Source organism: Cygnus olor, chromosome 11 (assembly GCF_009769625.2).
Source record: "Cygnus olor isolate bCygOlo1 chromosome 11, bCygOlo1.pri.v2, whole genome shotgun sequence".
In the NCBI taxonomy this organism is placed as follows: Eukaryota; Metazoa; Chordata; class Aves; order Anseriformes; family Anatidae; genus Cygnus; species Cygnus olor.
Window position 1 is genome coordinate 7,968,227 of NC_049179.1, and position 16,514 is coordinate 7,984,740.

Consider the following 16,514-nt stretch of genomic DNA (forward strand, 5'->3'; position numbering starts at 1 on the left):
TCTCACGGCTCCCCGGCGGGGCGGGGCCAGCGGCGCCCGTTGGGAGCGGAGCCGAGCCCCGTTCCCGCCGCGGGGCGTTGAGGCGGTGGGGGCCGTGTCCGAGCCATGGCCGAGCCGGGCGCCCGGCTGCGCTGCGGCCGCCCCCTGCTCCTCCTCGCCTGCCTCTTCGTGCCCGTCCTCGGCAAGCCCGGAGCCGGCCCCGCCGCCCGTGCCCCTTACGCCGGTAAGGCGCCCCGCGGGGCGAGGGCGGGAGGGCACGGCACGGCGCGGAGCGGAGCGGGCAGCCCTCTCGAAGCCCGGGCAGCCGCTGCGCGGGAGCGGCTCGCCGGGACGGGCGCTGAGGGGGTCCGAGGGCCCGGCGGGGGCCGCTCGGGTGTGGCGGGGCTGAGGCCAAGCGAGGCCGGGCGCGGGGCGGCCGTTGAGGAGCGCTGAGGAGCCGTGCCCGGCGGAGGGGAAGGAGTGTCCGGCGAGCTGGGCTGCACGCCGCGAGCAGCGCTGCCGAGGCGCCGAAGCGGCTCTGCCTCGGAGTCCCGCTCCTTTCACCCCTCACAAAGCCGCGATCCCAGGTCCGCGGTGCCTGCGCTCTGCGTTGGCAGCCGGCGGGAGGGCAAACTTCACAAAGCCCGTTCCGGTCACTGCAGCGGGTCCCGCCGCCCCAGCGGGCGGTGATCCTACACGTCTGTAACGCGGGTCCTCGCGGTCTGCCACGCGTCAGCCCGAGGGTCTCGGGGTCGGGCCGGGCCCTGACACCTGGAGCGGGTGTGGGGAGGAACCGGGCGTGAGGGGCCCGGGGCCGGCGGGGCGAAGCCAACGCTCCTGCGAGGAATTACGGATAAATAACCACTTCTGAACACTCTGTGTAAGGTTTGGGCACGTTGCTGAGGCTCTTGGAAAAAAATCCTGAAGTCACAACTGCAGTATTCAGAAGCAGAAAGGAAATTAATGAAAAATAAAATTGACTCTTTTGAATGTTAGCACAAAGTTTAAGAATGGCCATAAGTGTGGCTTAAGGACAGTGAATTGTTTTGGCATCTTGTTTTTAGTTCAGCATACAAAACTGCAATCTGTTACTGCTAAATATGGTTTAAAAGAAAAGTCCTGGTCTCAGTATTTACAAAAGCAGTGCTTTTCATCGTGGTGAAAGATCTTGTGAAGTGGTATTACTATGGGGCATTATCTAGCACATACGGCAGTGTATGTAAGTACCTGCAACCAGGTTAGGCCGAATTTGGCCTTTTGGCATAAGCCAGTAGTTGTAACTTTGAGAACGCACCATATGTAGTAAGGATAAAGCTGTTTTTTCACAGCGTTTGATCTAAAATAAAATGAGATTTGCTGTTAAGCTTAGAAAACATTACTGCTGCCTATTATTAAGATATGGGCCAAGCTGAAATAATAACCTCAAAAAGTACAGTTGACATACAGGTAAAATTATTTTAGACTGCTGTTTTGCGTGTGGTACAGCAATCATTCTAATGAGCAGAAGTGAATTATGGATGTGACTTTGTTTTGATGATACTGTAAAAGCAAATGAAAATAAATTTGATGTTTCCTTTAGTTAATAGTCTAGTGATGGACTAACCTTTTATCCTGGATCATTCTGATTTGACAAGATGAAGCATGAGCTGATTTAATATACAGCCAAATCATAAGTTCTGTTCCTTGCTGTGTATCTTAAACGAGGAGGCGAGATTTAAATGCACGGGTTGAGCCAGGAGTTAACCACCACCCAGAGCACTGCTGTGCCGTGTGTGGGGCTGTGGTGGTGTCTCCTTGGGAGCTCGTTCACCCCAACGTGCGCCGCTCGGCTTGACACAACCGATCCTTCTCCTGACCAACAGGGAGCTGCAGGCCTTCCTCCTTGGAAGAGGCTCTTGCGTTGTTATTTATTTATTTATTTTTATTTTTACTCTTAATGTATTTTTTCTTTCTTTGGAGATTCTTAGGAAGAAAAATGCAAACACTGATTTGTGGAGAAATGTTGATTTGTGAGAGGAACAGGAAAAGGAAGTACTTGGGTACTTTCCCACTTTCCACAACGGTTAAACCTGGTTTTTATTTGATATGTTCTGAAATCTCCCGCTCTGCCTCTGTTTTTATCAGAGTTTCTGAATATCTGTGAGCTGTGTTCGTATGTTCCAGTGTGTCCAAGACTGGAATCAAGCTGCATGAGCAAACTGCTATTGTGGGCGGAAGATAATGCCAGTGTGCAACGTTTGTATTATCCAGGGCTGTGCTGGCAACTTGTCAAAAGCCCAAGGCCTGTGTCCTATTTGCATAAAGATTTACATCCATTGATAAAGTGTTTACTTAGGTTTGCTTCCATGATGCATGCCCCCTAAATTAAATCTGTATGAATAAATGGCTTGACCTTTAAAATTCTATGTACTCGCTCTTCCTTTTACTCCCTGTGCTGTCCACACTTTCTGTGTAAATGTTTTCTGCTGCTTGCACTCAGCATTCCTCGGTGCTGCCTTTGTGGTTCATCCTCAGTCCTTGCTGGCAGGTCAACAGTCGGGTGAGAACGATGCACATCTCCTGTGGTGAGCTGAGGCTAAAAGTGGCCTAAGAGAGGTGACAGACTCCTGCATCTCTTAAATCCAACAAAAAAGGGCCCAGTGGCTTCTGAGATACCGGAACTTCTGCCCTGAGGCTCTGCCCACGCTTCTAGGCAGCCTGTTCATAGGCCTGCCCTCGCTGCTGGGCAGGGAGGAGGATCAGAGTTCTCTACCCTGAAAATGGAGCAGAGTGTGGGTGCCAGTGGACTCACAAGGAAGCGCCCCGGACGTGGAGGTGGTGCTTTATCAGGAGACTGCCGCTAGCCCTGGCTTTGCTGGAGAGCGCAGGAAGGTGTTTGGCACATCCATGTACTTACCATAAAACGTGGCTACTCGGAAAGGGGCAGTTTGTGCTCCAAACAGCGCATCTAAAGAACGCTACACAGGGAAGGGACAGTCTGCAGCTGATCGTGTGTTTCCTGATTAACTGCAAACTGTGTGGCCATACAGTATGCTGATCTGTTATTTATAGAACTTGCACATGCATTCGTTAATGCGAGCAGTAATTATCCCTTGATGTTAAGCTGGTAGAGGATAGTCTAGTTGTACTTTTCAACTACCAAGTGGAAAACTTTCATTAAAATTGAATGTAAGAAATGTCTTTCCTGCTTTCTGTCTGCAGGTCATGTACCTCTGTTCCTAGTGGTTAGGGCCAAGCAATATCACAGTTCAAAATCCTTGGGAGTTTCATGCCTGCAATAAGTCACTGGGTGTTGCTGCTGGTTGGCAGGTTATTGCTGTGCTAGGTACAAGGGAAAGTAGAAATCCTCCAAGGAACTTGAAAATCCTGAAATGAATGGAAAATTTTAAAAGTTACTGTGGTAGCTAGCGCTGTAAGGGGTGTAGTCACACACAGTGACAGAAACACAGGGCTGTCACTCGCAGACTGTTAACCTTTGAGGTATCCAGACAGTGTCTGAAAAGAAGAAAGCAGAACAATTTTGCACAAAGAGCCACCAAGAAGCAATGGTTAAGAAAGGCTGCCTTTCCTGTGCTGGTGGGGTTTGGTTTGGCTTTGGTGTGTTTTCTGTGCTTGTGGTGGCGTTTGGCTTTATTTCTTAGCCAGGGAAGAAAAAAAGACCCGTAGGAAGTACAGAACACAGGGACTGCCTCTTCGGGCTCTTGCTCAGTAAACTGGGCAGAATTGGTGGTAATCCTGCTTTGACTTAGGGGCATTCTGGTAACATTTCGTTTTGTGCTTTCTTGATGCTTGCTCCTAACTGGGTACTTGAACTGTCAGCAGCTGACAGCAATCCGGTCACTAAGGCACAGAAGGAGAAGTAGGGAAAAATACTGAGGGCCATACAGAAACTGGCGCAATCATTTAAAAGGGGGGGGGAGGGGAAATCAATGAAAAGATTAACGTATTAAATTGAGCATAAAACGTTTTCACGTCTCTTCTGATCAATGAAGTGGTGGCAGGAGGTTCTTGAAAATGCAAAGAAAGCTTTAGACAGAAAGAGATCTGTGTAGGTACTATTGAAAATCATCTTGTTCTGCTTTTTCCTGTCTGCTGCATTATAAACGTGGCTTGGTCATCACCAGCTACCCAAACGTTGTGATGTGACCAGGGCTGTAAACTTAGAGGAAAAACACCAATGCTGAATGTAGAAAAAAATGGAGTTTATAGGAAAGATGGAAATATATTTCTCTCCAAATGACCGCTGAACAGTTTTAGAATAAGGTGTAAACTGTTGCTGTTGCACTTGTAGCCTTCAAGGTGCTTCCTTTGTTATAAATCATGTAAAATGTACTAAAAAGAAGAGAGTATCATCTTAAAAATGCAAGTGTACTGAAAGCATATGTACTGTGCATATGCGTTCAGCGTTCTGGTTTGTGGGCAAACTAGTTGTATTGTAGTCCGTAGTAGTTAGATTTGTGGAGAGCCGCCTATACGTTATGCTAATGGGTCATTAAAGAGTCTAGCGTTAACCGGAAAGTAAGAGTATTTGGCCACAATTATTGTCCTTAGTAGTGTTATTTTCATTGTAGTGATATTTGGTTATATATCTGCATTAAGAATATGTATTTATTTTAAATCTGCACCTTAACATTAGGTTCCTAAAAAGTGACCCTTACCCATCTCCCCTGGACCGTGAATCTCTTCTCCAAGCACACCAGGTGGTGATCCAAGGACCACCCGAGGTTGCTACCACTCAGCCCTATCAATTAGGAAATGCTTTGACTTAAGTCATTTATTCCTGGAATTCCCACGTATTCTTTTTCTAAGGAAGCGTACACGTTTTGTCACTACTTTTATTACTGCTTGCAATTTCTACTGAGCTTTTCGGCAAACAGGATGCTTCAACTACAAACTACGTCAAAGTTGGTGGCTTTTTGTTTTAAATCATGAGTGTGCTTTGCAGAGAGAAACTTTTGGCCAACATCTAGCACTTCCTCCTATGACTGAGGGCTCTTTCTGTGCTCAGCATGGAATCACTCTGGAAAAGATTGAGTGGGGAAGAGTTTCAGGTGTAAATAAAAGTAGACATTGCCACTGGGTTTGTCACGGAACAGGGTGGCTACTACCTTGGATTTAGGACGCAGAACTTACCTGATGTCAGCCAAAGTAAAGCCACGTAAGCACAGGGGTGCTCAGAATGGCCCTTCAAAGGCTACAAAACCTTCCCGGAGTGTGGGGCAGTGCGCTGGTGGCGGAGCTGGGGGCTTCCATCTCCTCACTGTCTGGTTTAGGGCGGGACTCACGCTGCGGATCGTCTGCTTGCTAATCACGCTGCTCATAGGTTTTATCCCCTTTTTGCTCGCCTCCGACCGGTGTAGCCGGCCTGCTGTCCTAAGCCATTAACTGTATTTCACCTTTCATTCCTCCTGTACTTGTTTTCTGTTTAGCACCAGTTCTTCAGAATCTTTTTCTTGGTGCTAACACCAGTAACAAACTTTAACAGTTACACACCTTATAATCTTAAAAGCATACAGACACACAGAAAGGAGAAATTGAACACCTGCAATTTGTGTGATGGGTGAGCTGTGTGGTCCTAGGAAATAAAACATCCAAAGGTGGGGGGTTGTTAGTAAATGTGGTCATCTTATTAATTGGTGAGTATACTGTAGGTCTGAGTGAAAAAATGTTTGAAAAACCTTTTTTTAAACGGGGAAAAGTGTTAAGGGAGCACGTCCTTGTTTAGCACAGCATAAGAGAAGCAGCCCCTGGACAGCGTGTACCCTGGAGGTGCTGTGCTGGTATACCAGAGGTCGTCTTACAGGAACATGGAAACTGTGGCAGTGCAGCTCTGCCTCTGCATTGCTTCAAGGTCAATTATCAGAGAGAAGAATACCCAGCTGTGTCGTCGCTGCAGATTGTTCAAAAATGCAGTACAGTGTCCTAACTGTAAAAGGGAAATGTAATTAATGCTAATGCAAAAATCGGGTATTTATGAAACATTAGGCTGAAATATATACAAAACTATCCATAATTCAGGAAATAGGGATATAGAAATAAAGAAATTAAGTTGTATCCTCAGGAAGCATTCTTTCAGGTGCCTGCAAAAAGCAGGACCTGGCAAATCCATGTAGTTACAAATAAGAAGTTGTCCCTGGCTGATGAGGGTACTTGGGGCTTATAAGGTATTCGTGAAAATAAGTACACCTTAACCCAATAGTTGTTATGGGTTGCATGCATGCAATGCCCTGTTGCTGCATCCTTTTGGGCACCAATCCTTATGTCCGAAGCATTTCCGTGTGTCCGGCAGAGGAGCAGCCAGGGTACAGGGCGAGCTCACCGTCTGCTTCCTGCCCCTACACGTCCCTGTGGTGGCAGGGGCAGGCGACTGTGCAGCACATGCAGGTAACAGGGGCAGGCGGTGGCTGTACATCACACGGGTAACAGGGGCAGGCGGTGGCTGTACATCACACGGGTAACAGGGGCAGGCGGCTGTACAACACAGAGCTAACAGGGGCAGGCAGCTCTGCAGCACACACAGCTAACGGGGGCAGGCGGCTGTACAGCGCGCGCAGGTAACAGCTCATTGACCAGCAGCGTGGTGTTTGCCAGTGAGTGAACTACTGCGTAAACAGAGGGGTATTTTGAAACAGGAGGGTGGGCTGTATGAAAACTGAAGTGCTGATTTGGCATGCAACAAGAGCTGTTCGGCTGCACCTTAGTGTACGGTGGGATTTACAGGGAAAAGGGGTCCTGCTGCTCCTGCTTTGCTGGTCCTTTGCTGAAGCCACAATTCTGTTTTTATCCTGACTGTAAAGTTTCAGGCACAAAGCAGTTAGGGCTCATAATGCTGTTTCTCCTGGGCTGTCCCAGAGCTGCAGTGCAGGAGGTAGGGAGCCCTCACAGGGCTGGGCTAGCAGCGCAGTGCTTTGATGGATGGCAGGAAACGAAAAACTTTGGTGCCCTAGGTGTCTAGGCCCAGCTAAATTGGTGCCCTAATAGGGTTAGCCAGTCAAATGCAAGCCCTCGAACTGTTGATCAAGTTGTGAGATGGATCCTGAAATTTGTGTTAAAGTGAGAGCTGATGTGCAGTGTGGTGCTACCTGCCCAGGCTCAGCTCAGTAATCTGAGGCAATTGTGAAAGTTTAGTCCTCTTGTGTCTGACAATCTGTGGTTCACTGAATGCTTATGATAATAAACTTCAACTAGAAATTGTTTATTTAACTCATCCTTTTGTTTCCTTTCCCTTCTTCAATGAAAAAGCCTAAATACCATGACTGATTTGTCTGCATGTGTCATTCACTACTTTGTCTACGTCTGCTATGTGCACCAAATTCACCTCCTTGCCAAACAAAATAATGTTAATCTTTTAAATCTCTACTCGTGTGGACGTCTGCCTCTGTTTTTAATCCAGTTATGCCATTCTCTGGTGCTTTTCTATTCTTGATGCATCTTTTTTTAGACTGGTAGCGAGCACATCATTTCTAGAAAGGTCATGCCATGCGTTTATGTAATGGGGCATTTTAAATCTGCACTAAAAAGAGATGATTGTTAACGTCTTTCTTTGGTTTACTCTACCCCTTAGACCAAATGTAATAATTGTGAGGTCTTTCTTGTGCAGTCATGTCAGTCAGGTTAAATCCCATCGGTGACCTGCAAAAAACCTTTCCTAAAGCAGGTGTTCCTGTCTCCTACTAGTTGCTCTGACCTCGGCCTGGGTGTTGGAGGCCCTCCCGAAGCTGTTTCTGTCAGGGCGATGCCTGCAGCTTGCACTGCTTCTGGAGGCAGTGCTCTTGTTCCACGCTGCCTTCACCTGAAAGCTCTTCTTACTCAGGTTATTTACTGGGTATGGATCTTTCCTCTTGTCCTCCTCTCTCCCCAGATCTTCCCCATGTTCACCCTTGTCGTGTTATTTAGGGTATATAATTTTTTACATGGTGTCTCATAACAGAGAAATGTGAAGCTTTACCCTAGTTTGGGTAGCAGTGTTTCTACTGATCGTACTTCAGTGAGACAACAGGGGTAAAGGACTGATCTCTCGTGGATCCTTTAAGATAAAGGACAGCAGTTGCTTGATGGGGTACCTGGGATGACTTAGATACCTGCTTTCAAATGTGGGCTGCTCTCTGCCTGCAGTTCCTACATTTACAGTGCTTTTATCCAAAGCTCTTCCAGGTATTCTGTTTGCTGCTCTTTGTAAGCTGCCCACAAAGATTTTTGGCTGTTCTGGGCCATCAGTTGGTCTCCAGGCCTTGAGATGAATCCCTGAGTGCTCTGAAAATGAACTAACTGCATGCTATTATTTAAAGAGAAAGGCGCCTTCCAGTCTATAAAACATTAGAATAAATAGAGGAATCACTGGTAAATAGATTAGCACGTGTTTAAAGTACAAAATGGGGTGGGGGGGGAGTGCTCTTATACATCTTATGCATCATAGATGCATAACCATGAGAAAAAAGAAGGCATGGAACATGAAGATAATTGTATTTCAAACAGGAGCACAAGTTATGTGGTATACTGAAGACCTGTATGGTGTGGGTGCAGGTTTTAAGAAGTGCCACCTTGGTTTAGAATGATAGAACTTCAGTCCCTTACAAATGAGTTTTCAGTTCTAGAGACTTTCTGTAATTACATGGCACCAGGTCGATGACAAAAGTGCATTTGGCCTTTATTATTGCTGATGTTATCTTGTGTTCGTGAGTCATAGATTTAAAGACTGTGATAGTGGTATGGAGATGCTAATAAAAGCAGGTAAGCTATAACATTCTTGCACAACGTTGGCCACGCTTCCAGATGAAAGGGGATAAGATGAGAAATTTAATAATGCATCAACATAGTTGCAGCTGTTTGGAAGGCAGATGTACTCTGTTCATTTAAATCAATGTTAATAAGTTACTTTTGTTGTATAGGCGTATCTGAACCGTCTTTTATTGCTAAAAGTGAAGATCGCTTGTTTAAACACTTATTTGAAGACTATCAAAGATGGGTTCGTCCAGTGGAACGCTTGAATGATACAATAAAAATCAAGTTTGGTCTTGCAATCTCTCAGCTAGTAGATGTGGTATGTATTTACTTTTTTCCCTACTTACAATTTTTGAATGTAGTATGAGGTGAAATAAGTGTGCATATTTTAGCTTAAACATGGTAGATTAAACATTTAAAGTGATTATAAGCGTAATGAGAAATACATTGTAGAAGGGGGGCATGAAGAAGTGATGACAAAGTGATTGAAAAAACAAGGGGCTTTTACGTTTAGTAGTTTTCAGCAAAAAAAAAAAAGTGAGTGAAGTGCTTAAGCCTAGGGAATTGTGTTTTAATGTGCTTATTCACTAGGGGGAAAAAAAAAGGCAAATTTTTAGGCCTTACCTGTCTCCTCTTTTAAAATTCAGTAACACTTGCAAATACTACTCCTTTTTTCCCCTTCCTAACCAGGAAAAAATAAACAAATACCCTGAAAGCCTTCAAATACGTTGCTTCCATAGTAAGAAAGATTATCTCTTGGCATTACTTGTCATATAAAAAAGATGAACCAGATTTTTTTTTTCTGAAACTTTTAATTTCAGAATATTCTTTTCATGTTGAATACATTGGTTATGGCTGCAAGAGGAGTTTTTCATCTTATAGCTCTTTTCCTCTTAGAAAATCAGTAAGACTGCGTGAAAAACAGTCAAAATAAAATGAAGGGAGGAAAGAGGCACAGAAGAGGGAAAATGCACCTTTTAAAAAAGTAAAGTTTAAAAGGCTCTCATATAAATGTACTTACCAAAGACCAGAACGTTTTTAGAAGTGCTTTCTGTATTTTAAATTACAAACCTGTATGAACTATAGAGGTTAATTACTATGAATGTGCTGTGCAATCTTTTTCATAAATGCACTTCATTTTTATAGGATGAGAAAAATCAATTGATGACAACAAATGTCTGGTTGAAACAGGTATGTGTAAAATATGAGTAAAAAACCTGAAGTTTCATAACTGCAAATCAAAAGTTGGAAGTAACGTTAAATATTTATGTATTGAGAACTTAAGTGCATAAATTCTTGTTTTGTGTGTTACCTTTACAAAATGTCCCTAGAAGTGCTTTAAAGGATTAATTGCTATAAAAGTCAGTTTAAAAAAAAAAAAAAAGTAAATTGGGAGGAAGAAAAAGTACCTGATTAAAAGAAATCTGACACTGCACTGCATGGCTGCATGCAGACCAAGGCATGTGTATAGCCGTAAAAGTTACTGCTTTGGTACATAAGCTTTCTTTTTAAAACTGCGTTAAGAAAAGTATGATGGATTTGTGTAATCGTTTGTATTATTGTTTTAATGTATTTCTGTTGTCAGAAGTTGGATAACTACCACTGAAGAATTTCGGAGTTGTATATGCTTGCTACAGAAAGCTACTTTTTCCTCTTAAGAATATTTGTTTCTCATTAGGAGAAAGCCTCAGGCTTGATAATAATCAAAGTCCAATGGTACACTGAGTGGCCACTATTATCTTGGGAAATGATTCTCACAAATCATTCTCAATTTAAGCTTGAGGAATTGTTGCAGACCGTAATTCTACTTACACACTAACTAAATTATTTTTATTTGGCAACTTCCTTTTGTTTTTCTTGGTTCTTCCCATTCTCTTCTTCTCCAGTAACTAGGTTCAGGCATTTATTTTCTGGAAAACTTTGTTGCTACTTAGCAAATATGAGATAGATAGGAATATGTTGATGAGAAAACTTTGTTCCCTCTTAGTAATTTCTGCAAAACTTGTTGCAGTTAAACCAGTTCAAATAAAATAAGAACTGACCTGAATGTGTTTAAAATTGTCTTACATCTAACTCTTAGAAACTTGCCTTTTTTTTCTTCTTGAGCTTTTAGTTCAAATATAAAAATACCAAAATACTACTATGTTTTTAATGGTGTTATTTTTAGCATTGCTGGTGGAAATAGGATGGTGAGTTGCAGCCAGTTTTTTTGTTTGTTTTGATGAAAAATTTTATATTGCTTCTGATCAGTTTCCAAACTTCTCTATGTTCATTCAGAACCTGTTTTTTCCTTCAAATTTGTTTCAGCTTATAATATGTTTTATTTGTGTAAACATGCTCTGACAAAGGAATTTAATATTTTAAGGTCTCTGCAGAAATACTGTGAATTGGCTCTTATAACAGAAAGCAAATGTGATATCAGTTGTCTGTTCAGCACATTCAGTGTTGTATGTTTTAGAAGACTTTTGGAAGTTTGATGCATTTATTTAATTTAAACTGCCTTTATATCTGTTTTCTTCAGCTCTTGTCCTGCCTAAACAAACTTCACAATTATGGTTTTTTTAATTTCATGCATCTACAGGAATGGATAGATGTAAAATTAAGATGGAATCCCGAAGACTATGCTGGAATAACATCTATTCGTGTCCCATCAGATTCTATTTGGATTCCAGACATTGTGTTGTATGACAAGTAAGATTTTGATCTTTTCATATAAAATACGTTTAGTCTTTCTCACTTTACCATCCAAGCTGCTTGTACAGGCCTCGCTGAATGGACCATGAATATACATTTAATAGAGCTAAGAATGTGTGGAAGACATTAGAATTTGCCTCCAAATGCATATCGATTTTGTTGCTATGTAAAATGCAAGTTTTCATTTGCTTCTGTATGGTTTCCAGTCTTTGAAAAGTTTATTTCCACTTATTCATATTAGCTCTTTGTTAATTAGAAGACAACGTCTCGCACAGTGTTGGGTACAAACTAATAGTGTAGAGGGAGTGTGTGATGGGAGAGGATTAACTAACTCATGCTGTTTTAAGTCATATTCAGCATGGATTTAAAGTGAAGCACCGTCAACTGTAAGTTTGTTTTCTGTAAAGTAATGGATCCCAGAAGAAATAAATTTTGAATGAACCTTTCTGCTTAATTCAGGTGCGTGTACAACACTTTTACTTTTTATGACTTGCTGAGACAAGAAAAGCTGTTACACTGATTATAACTTCAAGTTTGGAGGTGGCACCCAAGTATTATCTGTTTAGAGTGTTTTTTTTTTCTTGAATAGTGATAATTTCATGAAAGTTAAATATATTTCTGCTGTATTAGCAACAGAAACATTGGAGTTTGGTCATGGGGCTAAAAGTCAGGATTTTTACAATCCCTTGCTTTAATCATCAGAACCACCAAAAGTTGTACAGATCTTTTCATGATTTGAAAATGTTCTTCACTATTGAAAAGCTGTCTACCTGTATGAGATTCAGGTTTAAAAAAAACAAAACAAAACAGAAAAAAACACCAACCAACCAAAAAAACTTGAGAAGTGGACTCTGCAATACAAAATTTTGAAGGAGCAAACAGCTGAAATGACATTAGCGAAACATATTTTCCTATTTAAAACACACACACTCCGTCATAAATGCATACGTATATCTCTCTTTCAGTGCAGATGGACGTTTTGAGGGAACGTCTACAAAAACTGTGGTAAAATATGATGGCACCATTGCTTGGACTCCACCAGCTAACTATAAAAGTTCTTGTACTATTGATGTAACCTTCTTTCCTTTTGACCTCCAAAACTGCTCTATGAAATTTGGTTCCTGGACTTACGATGGCTCACAAGTTGATATAATTCTAGAAGATTATGATGTTGACAAAAGAGACTTTTTTGATAATGGAGAATGGGAAATAGTGACTGCAACAGGGAGCAAAGGAAATAGAACTGACGGATGCTGCTGGTATCCCTTTGTTACATATTCGTTTATAATTAGACGTCTGCCACTCTTTTACACGTTGTTTCTCATTATTCCTTGTATTGGACTTTCATTTCTAACTGTCCTTGTCTTCTATCTTCCTTCAAATGAAGGTGAAAAAATTTCCCTTTGCACTTCAGTCCTGGTATCTTTGACTGTTTTTCTTCTTGTCATTGAAGAGATTATTCCATCATCTTCTAAAGTTATCCCACTTATAGGAGAGTACTTGGTGTTTACTATGATATTTGTGACATTGTCCATTGTGATAACTGTCTTTGCTATCAATATTCATCATCGCTCTTCGTCTACACACAATGCTATGGCACCTTGGGTTCGCAAGATATTTCTTCACAAGCTTCCCAAGCTGCTTTGCATGAGAAGTCACGTAGATAGATACTTTGCGCAGAAGGAGGAAACAGGAAATATGAACGGATCAGAATCATCTAGGAACACCTTGGAAGCAGCTCTAGATTCTATCCGGTATATTACGAGGCATGTTATGAAGGAAAATGAAGTTCGTGAGGTGGGTGTATTAGTCATATTACGCTAATTTTGTTAGAAATTAAACAAGTAATGGTTTGCTAAGTGGTTGCATATTAAATATGCGCTAGGATTTCCAATTTTTGTACTTCATGGGAAAGAAGTATGCTACAATACGGAGATATTGGGCTGTCCTTGGATTCTTTATGTACTTCTGTTTTTTTCTAGAAGTAAACTCATGTTAATTATACGTTTTCAGTCACTTGGCTGTTATAAGAGCATATACTGGAGCTGTTAACATACAGCAGCACTGTAGGTATTTTCATGATGAAAGAAATAGGTATTTCTCATTTTAATTTTGTACCTGAAGGCTACCTGAAACATATGTTTGGTTTACATCTTTACAATAAATACTGCTAAGCCTTATTTTGGAGCTTTTGATTCCAAATAAAAGCATTTTTTTAATTCCGTAATTTGTATTACTTCAAATACAGGCTATTACTGTATATTAGCCATTTTATGCTGAGATTACACATGGACTCAACAATCTCAAGAGATTTCTTGTAGCCCTATCATTATTGGTTTTTAAATTATATCGAAAGATGTCTGAGGGTTGTTTTTTCAGTCTGTACATTTGCACTCTGAACTATCTTTAGTGGATATTTACACCATGCAGGTAAGAGCATTATGAATTTATTTTCTTTCCTTGCTTTGAAACTGGCACCACCGGAGCATGAGAGATCGACACGCTATTTTCAGGCCAGTATAGAAATACAGAAGTTTGCTGTCTGGTCTCATGATGTTGCTACATGTTTCTGACAGTGAAGTCTGAGATTCTTTCAATTTACACAGAAATGATTGTCTTCAGAAGTTGCTGGTTGTTGAGAGGTATGTGCTCCTATGCTAGCCTAGGAGTAAGCTAACTCCTCTGATGCAGCTTCTCAGGATTCTAATATTATCGCAAGAGATACAGCCTGGATTTTGAATAACTGTAATATCTACTGTACTGGTATATCCACTGTACTGTTAAAACAGGATCAGTCTATATGCAATGCATAGTATACCCATGCCTTGTTTATACAAGGCAAATAAAGTAGTTTGCTATTAAATATATAATTTCCAGTAAAATGATGGTTAGCTTTCTTTCTCTTACTGAGCCTACTCTGTTTTACCTGTGAGTGACAAGAAGATGATTTTGTTTTTTTTTGTGAAATGTTGCTGCGACTCTAAACCTCAGAACTGAATACATAGATGATGGGGGGACTCACCTGTGTTTTGTTATTTGGCCTCCAGAGAATGCAAGCTTTACCTGCAGAAAGTTGTTAGCCCTGATTGTTGAAAATAAAATGTACACAACTAGTGTTGTAGCCTTGCCTCTTAGGAAGTAGTAGGCCTGGGAAATGTACACAGCTCCATTTCAAATGAAAAATACTTGTCTGGCAGGGTTTTAATTTGTTTGTGTAACTATGTTACACGTACTTGCAAAACTATGTATAGATGGGAGTAATCCTATCAAAAAGGAAAACAGTTTTGAAAGTACTGTGAGTGTTCTCCTTGGTGTGTAATTTCCTGCAGTGATAACTTCAGTTTTCAGGTTTTGTATATAATACAACAGCTGCTGTGTACTGTTAATCTTATACAACTTTTGCATCTAGCTCCTGCCTGGGAATTCTACTTTATGACGAGGCTGTGGCATGAATCCTAAGTCCTTGTGTGTTATAAATTGCCTACAGATTTTTCTTTCTGTATAGTTGAGGACGTTCAATGCTTGTCAGGGTCAGTTGCTCCATTAAAATCTAATATTTGTGCTGTATGGTTTACCAGTCATAAAGAGAAGTTTGTTCCTGCTCTAGGTCATAGTGTGATTCTTATATATATAGTGTGTGTTTGTGTGTGTAAATATGAAAGAGGGGTTATCAAATTGACCTGATTGGGAGGGGGAAGCAAATGTGAAGTGGTTAACTATTGCAGGGTCTGATGCTGTATTTCTACCTGCTCTTGCATGTACTGAACAGCTCTTATGTGTTCTTTGATTTTTAGGTTGTTGAAGACTGGAAATTTATTGCTCAGGTGCTTGATCGAATGTTTTTATGGACTTTTCTTCTGGTTTCAATAATTGGATCACTTGTGTTGTTTATTCCTGTTATTCATAAATGGGCAAGTATAATAGTACCTATGCACATAGGCAGTACAAATGCATAAAATATTTTTGGATCTGTCTCCTGCTGACGTCTGTCTCTAAAAAGGTTTGCAGTAACTCTGTTTCCATGCATGTTCTTTATAGGCATGTTTCTGGTTTAAAAAAAAAAAAAAAAAAAAGGAAAAACCCCAAGCCATAAACTTATTTTGATGCTAAAGCATGGCATATAGGATACCCAGAAGTCAATTTGCTTAGTGCCAGTCTACTAATATACTTCTAAATCAGGTCAGGCTCAAAAGAACCTTTTCAGGCACTTGCATGTATATGTCAGAAACAGTATATACTGACACCTGCTGAGAAGTACAAGGATTTAAATTTTTTTAATGACGATTGCTGTAGTCTCATTATTAAATTACTATGCAAATTGTTCTATTGCATATTAAATGTTTGCAGATACTTACACAGTAGAGTTGCTTATTTCTATTTATTATAGTATGCAAAGGTGAATTTGTATTGGCATCAGCTGTCTTCAATGTATTGTAATTGTACAGTTTCTACAGCATAAATTAAAAATGATGATAAAAATATCTGAACTTTATGCATATTCAGCATACAAATAGTGATTTGGTTGTGTTGTGTCTTTATAAATTTTAAGTCGAATTTGCTGCTGAACTTAAAACCTTTTTAACTCTATCATACTAACGTGAGCATATAACATAGTAGGCCTTAAAACGCTTACAGGATACATGGCTATTGAGATCTCTGTATCAGCTATGGAAAGAGAGGCAAGGGCAATTAAATGAGATGTCCAAGTTGCACAACTGTTCTAATAGGTCAGAACATCCAGATTTCTTTATTCTTGATGAAGATTGTGATACTAATCTTAGTTGCAAACATGTTGCTTTTTCCCGACCTTGTTTGTTTTGCAGAATTAAGTTTTTAAGCACAAGTAGCAGGAATTTGGAGAATTCATTTCTGAAGGAAATAGGCTGAAAATGCTTATGCCATATAACAAAGTACAGGTGATTAAATTTTCATGTTTGTTAAACCGAATTTAGCAAATTACCTTTATAGGTTCTCTCACTTACAGAACCATATATAACTGAACAGCAAGGACTTAAAGCTTTCCATCCTTTCTTTTTTTTTTCTGAGTGTTGAAAACTAAGTAACATGTGTATATATATATATATTGCAACTTTTTAATTATATCATTAAAATATATTTTA

General features: G+C 40.9%; 1 protein-coding gene across 1 annotated transcript; it reads left to right on the forward strand.

The window, feature by feature from the left end:
• Nucleotides 1-31: 31 nt before the first annotated feature.
• Nucleotides 32-15,534, forward strand: CHRNA5 (cholinergic receptor nicotinic alpha 5 subunit). The gene is made up of 6 exons (XM_040570653.1): nucleotides 32-223; nucleotides 8,868-9,019; nucleotides 9,847-9,891; nucleotides 11,282-11,391; nucleotides 12,360-13,191; nucleotides 15,189-15,534. The coding sequence occupies exons 1-6, from the start codon at nucleotides 106-108 to the stop codon at nucleotides 15,348-15,350; spliced, it is 1,419 nt and encodes a 472-aa protein (XP_040426587.1). The 5' UTR covers nucleotides 32-105; the 3' UTR covers nucleotides 15,351-15,534.
• Nucleotides 15,535-16,514: the final 980 nt, after the last annotated feature.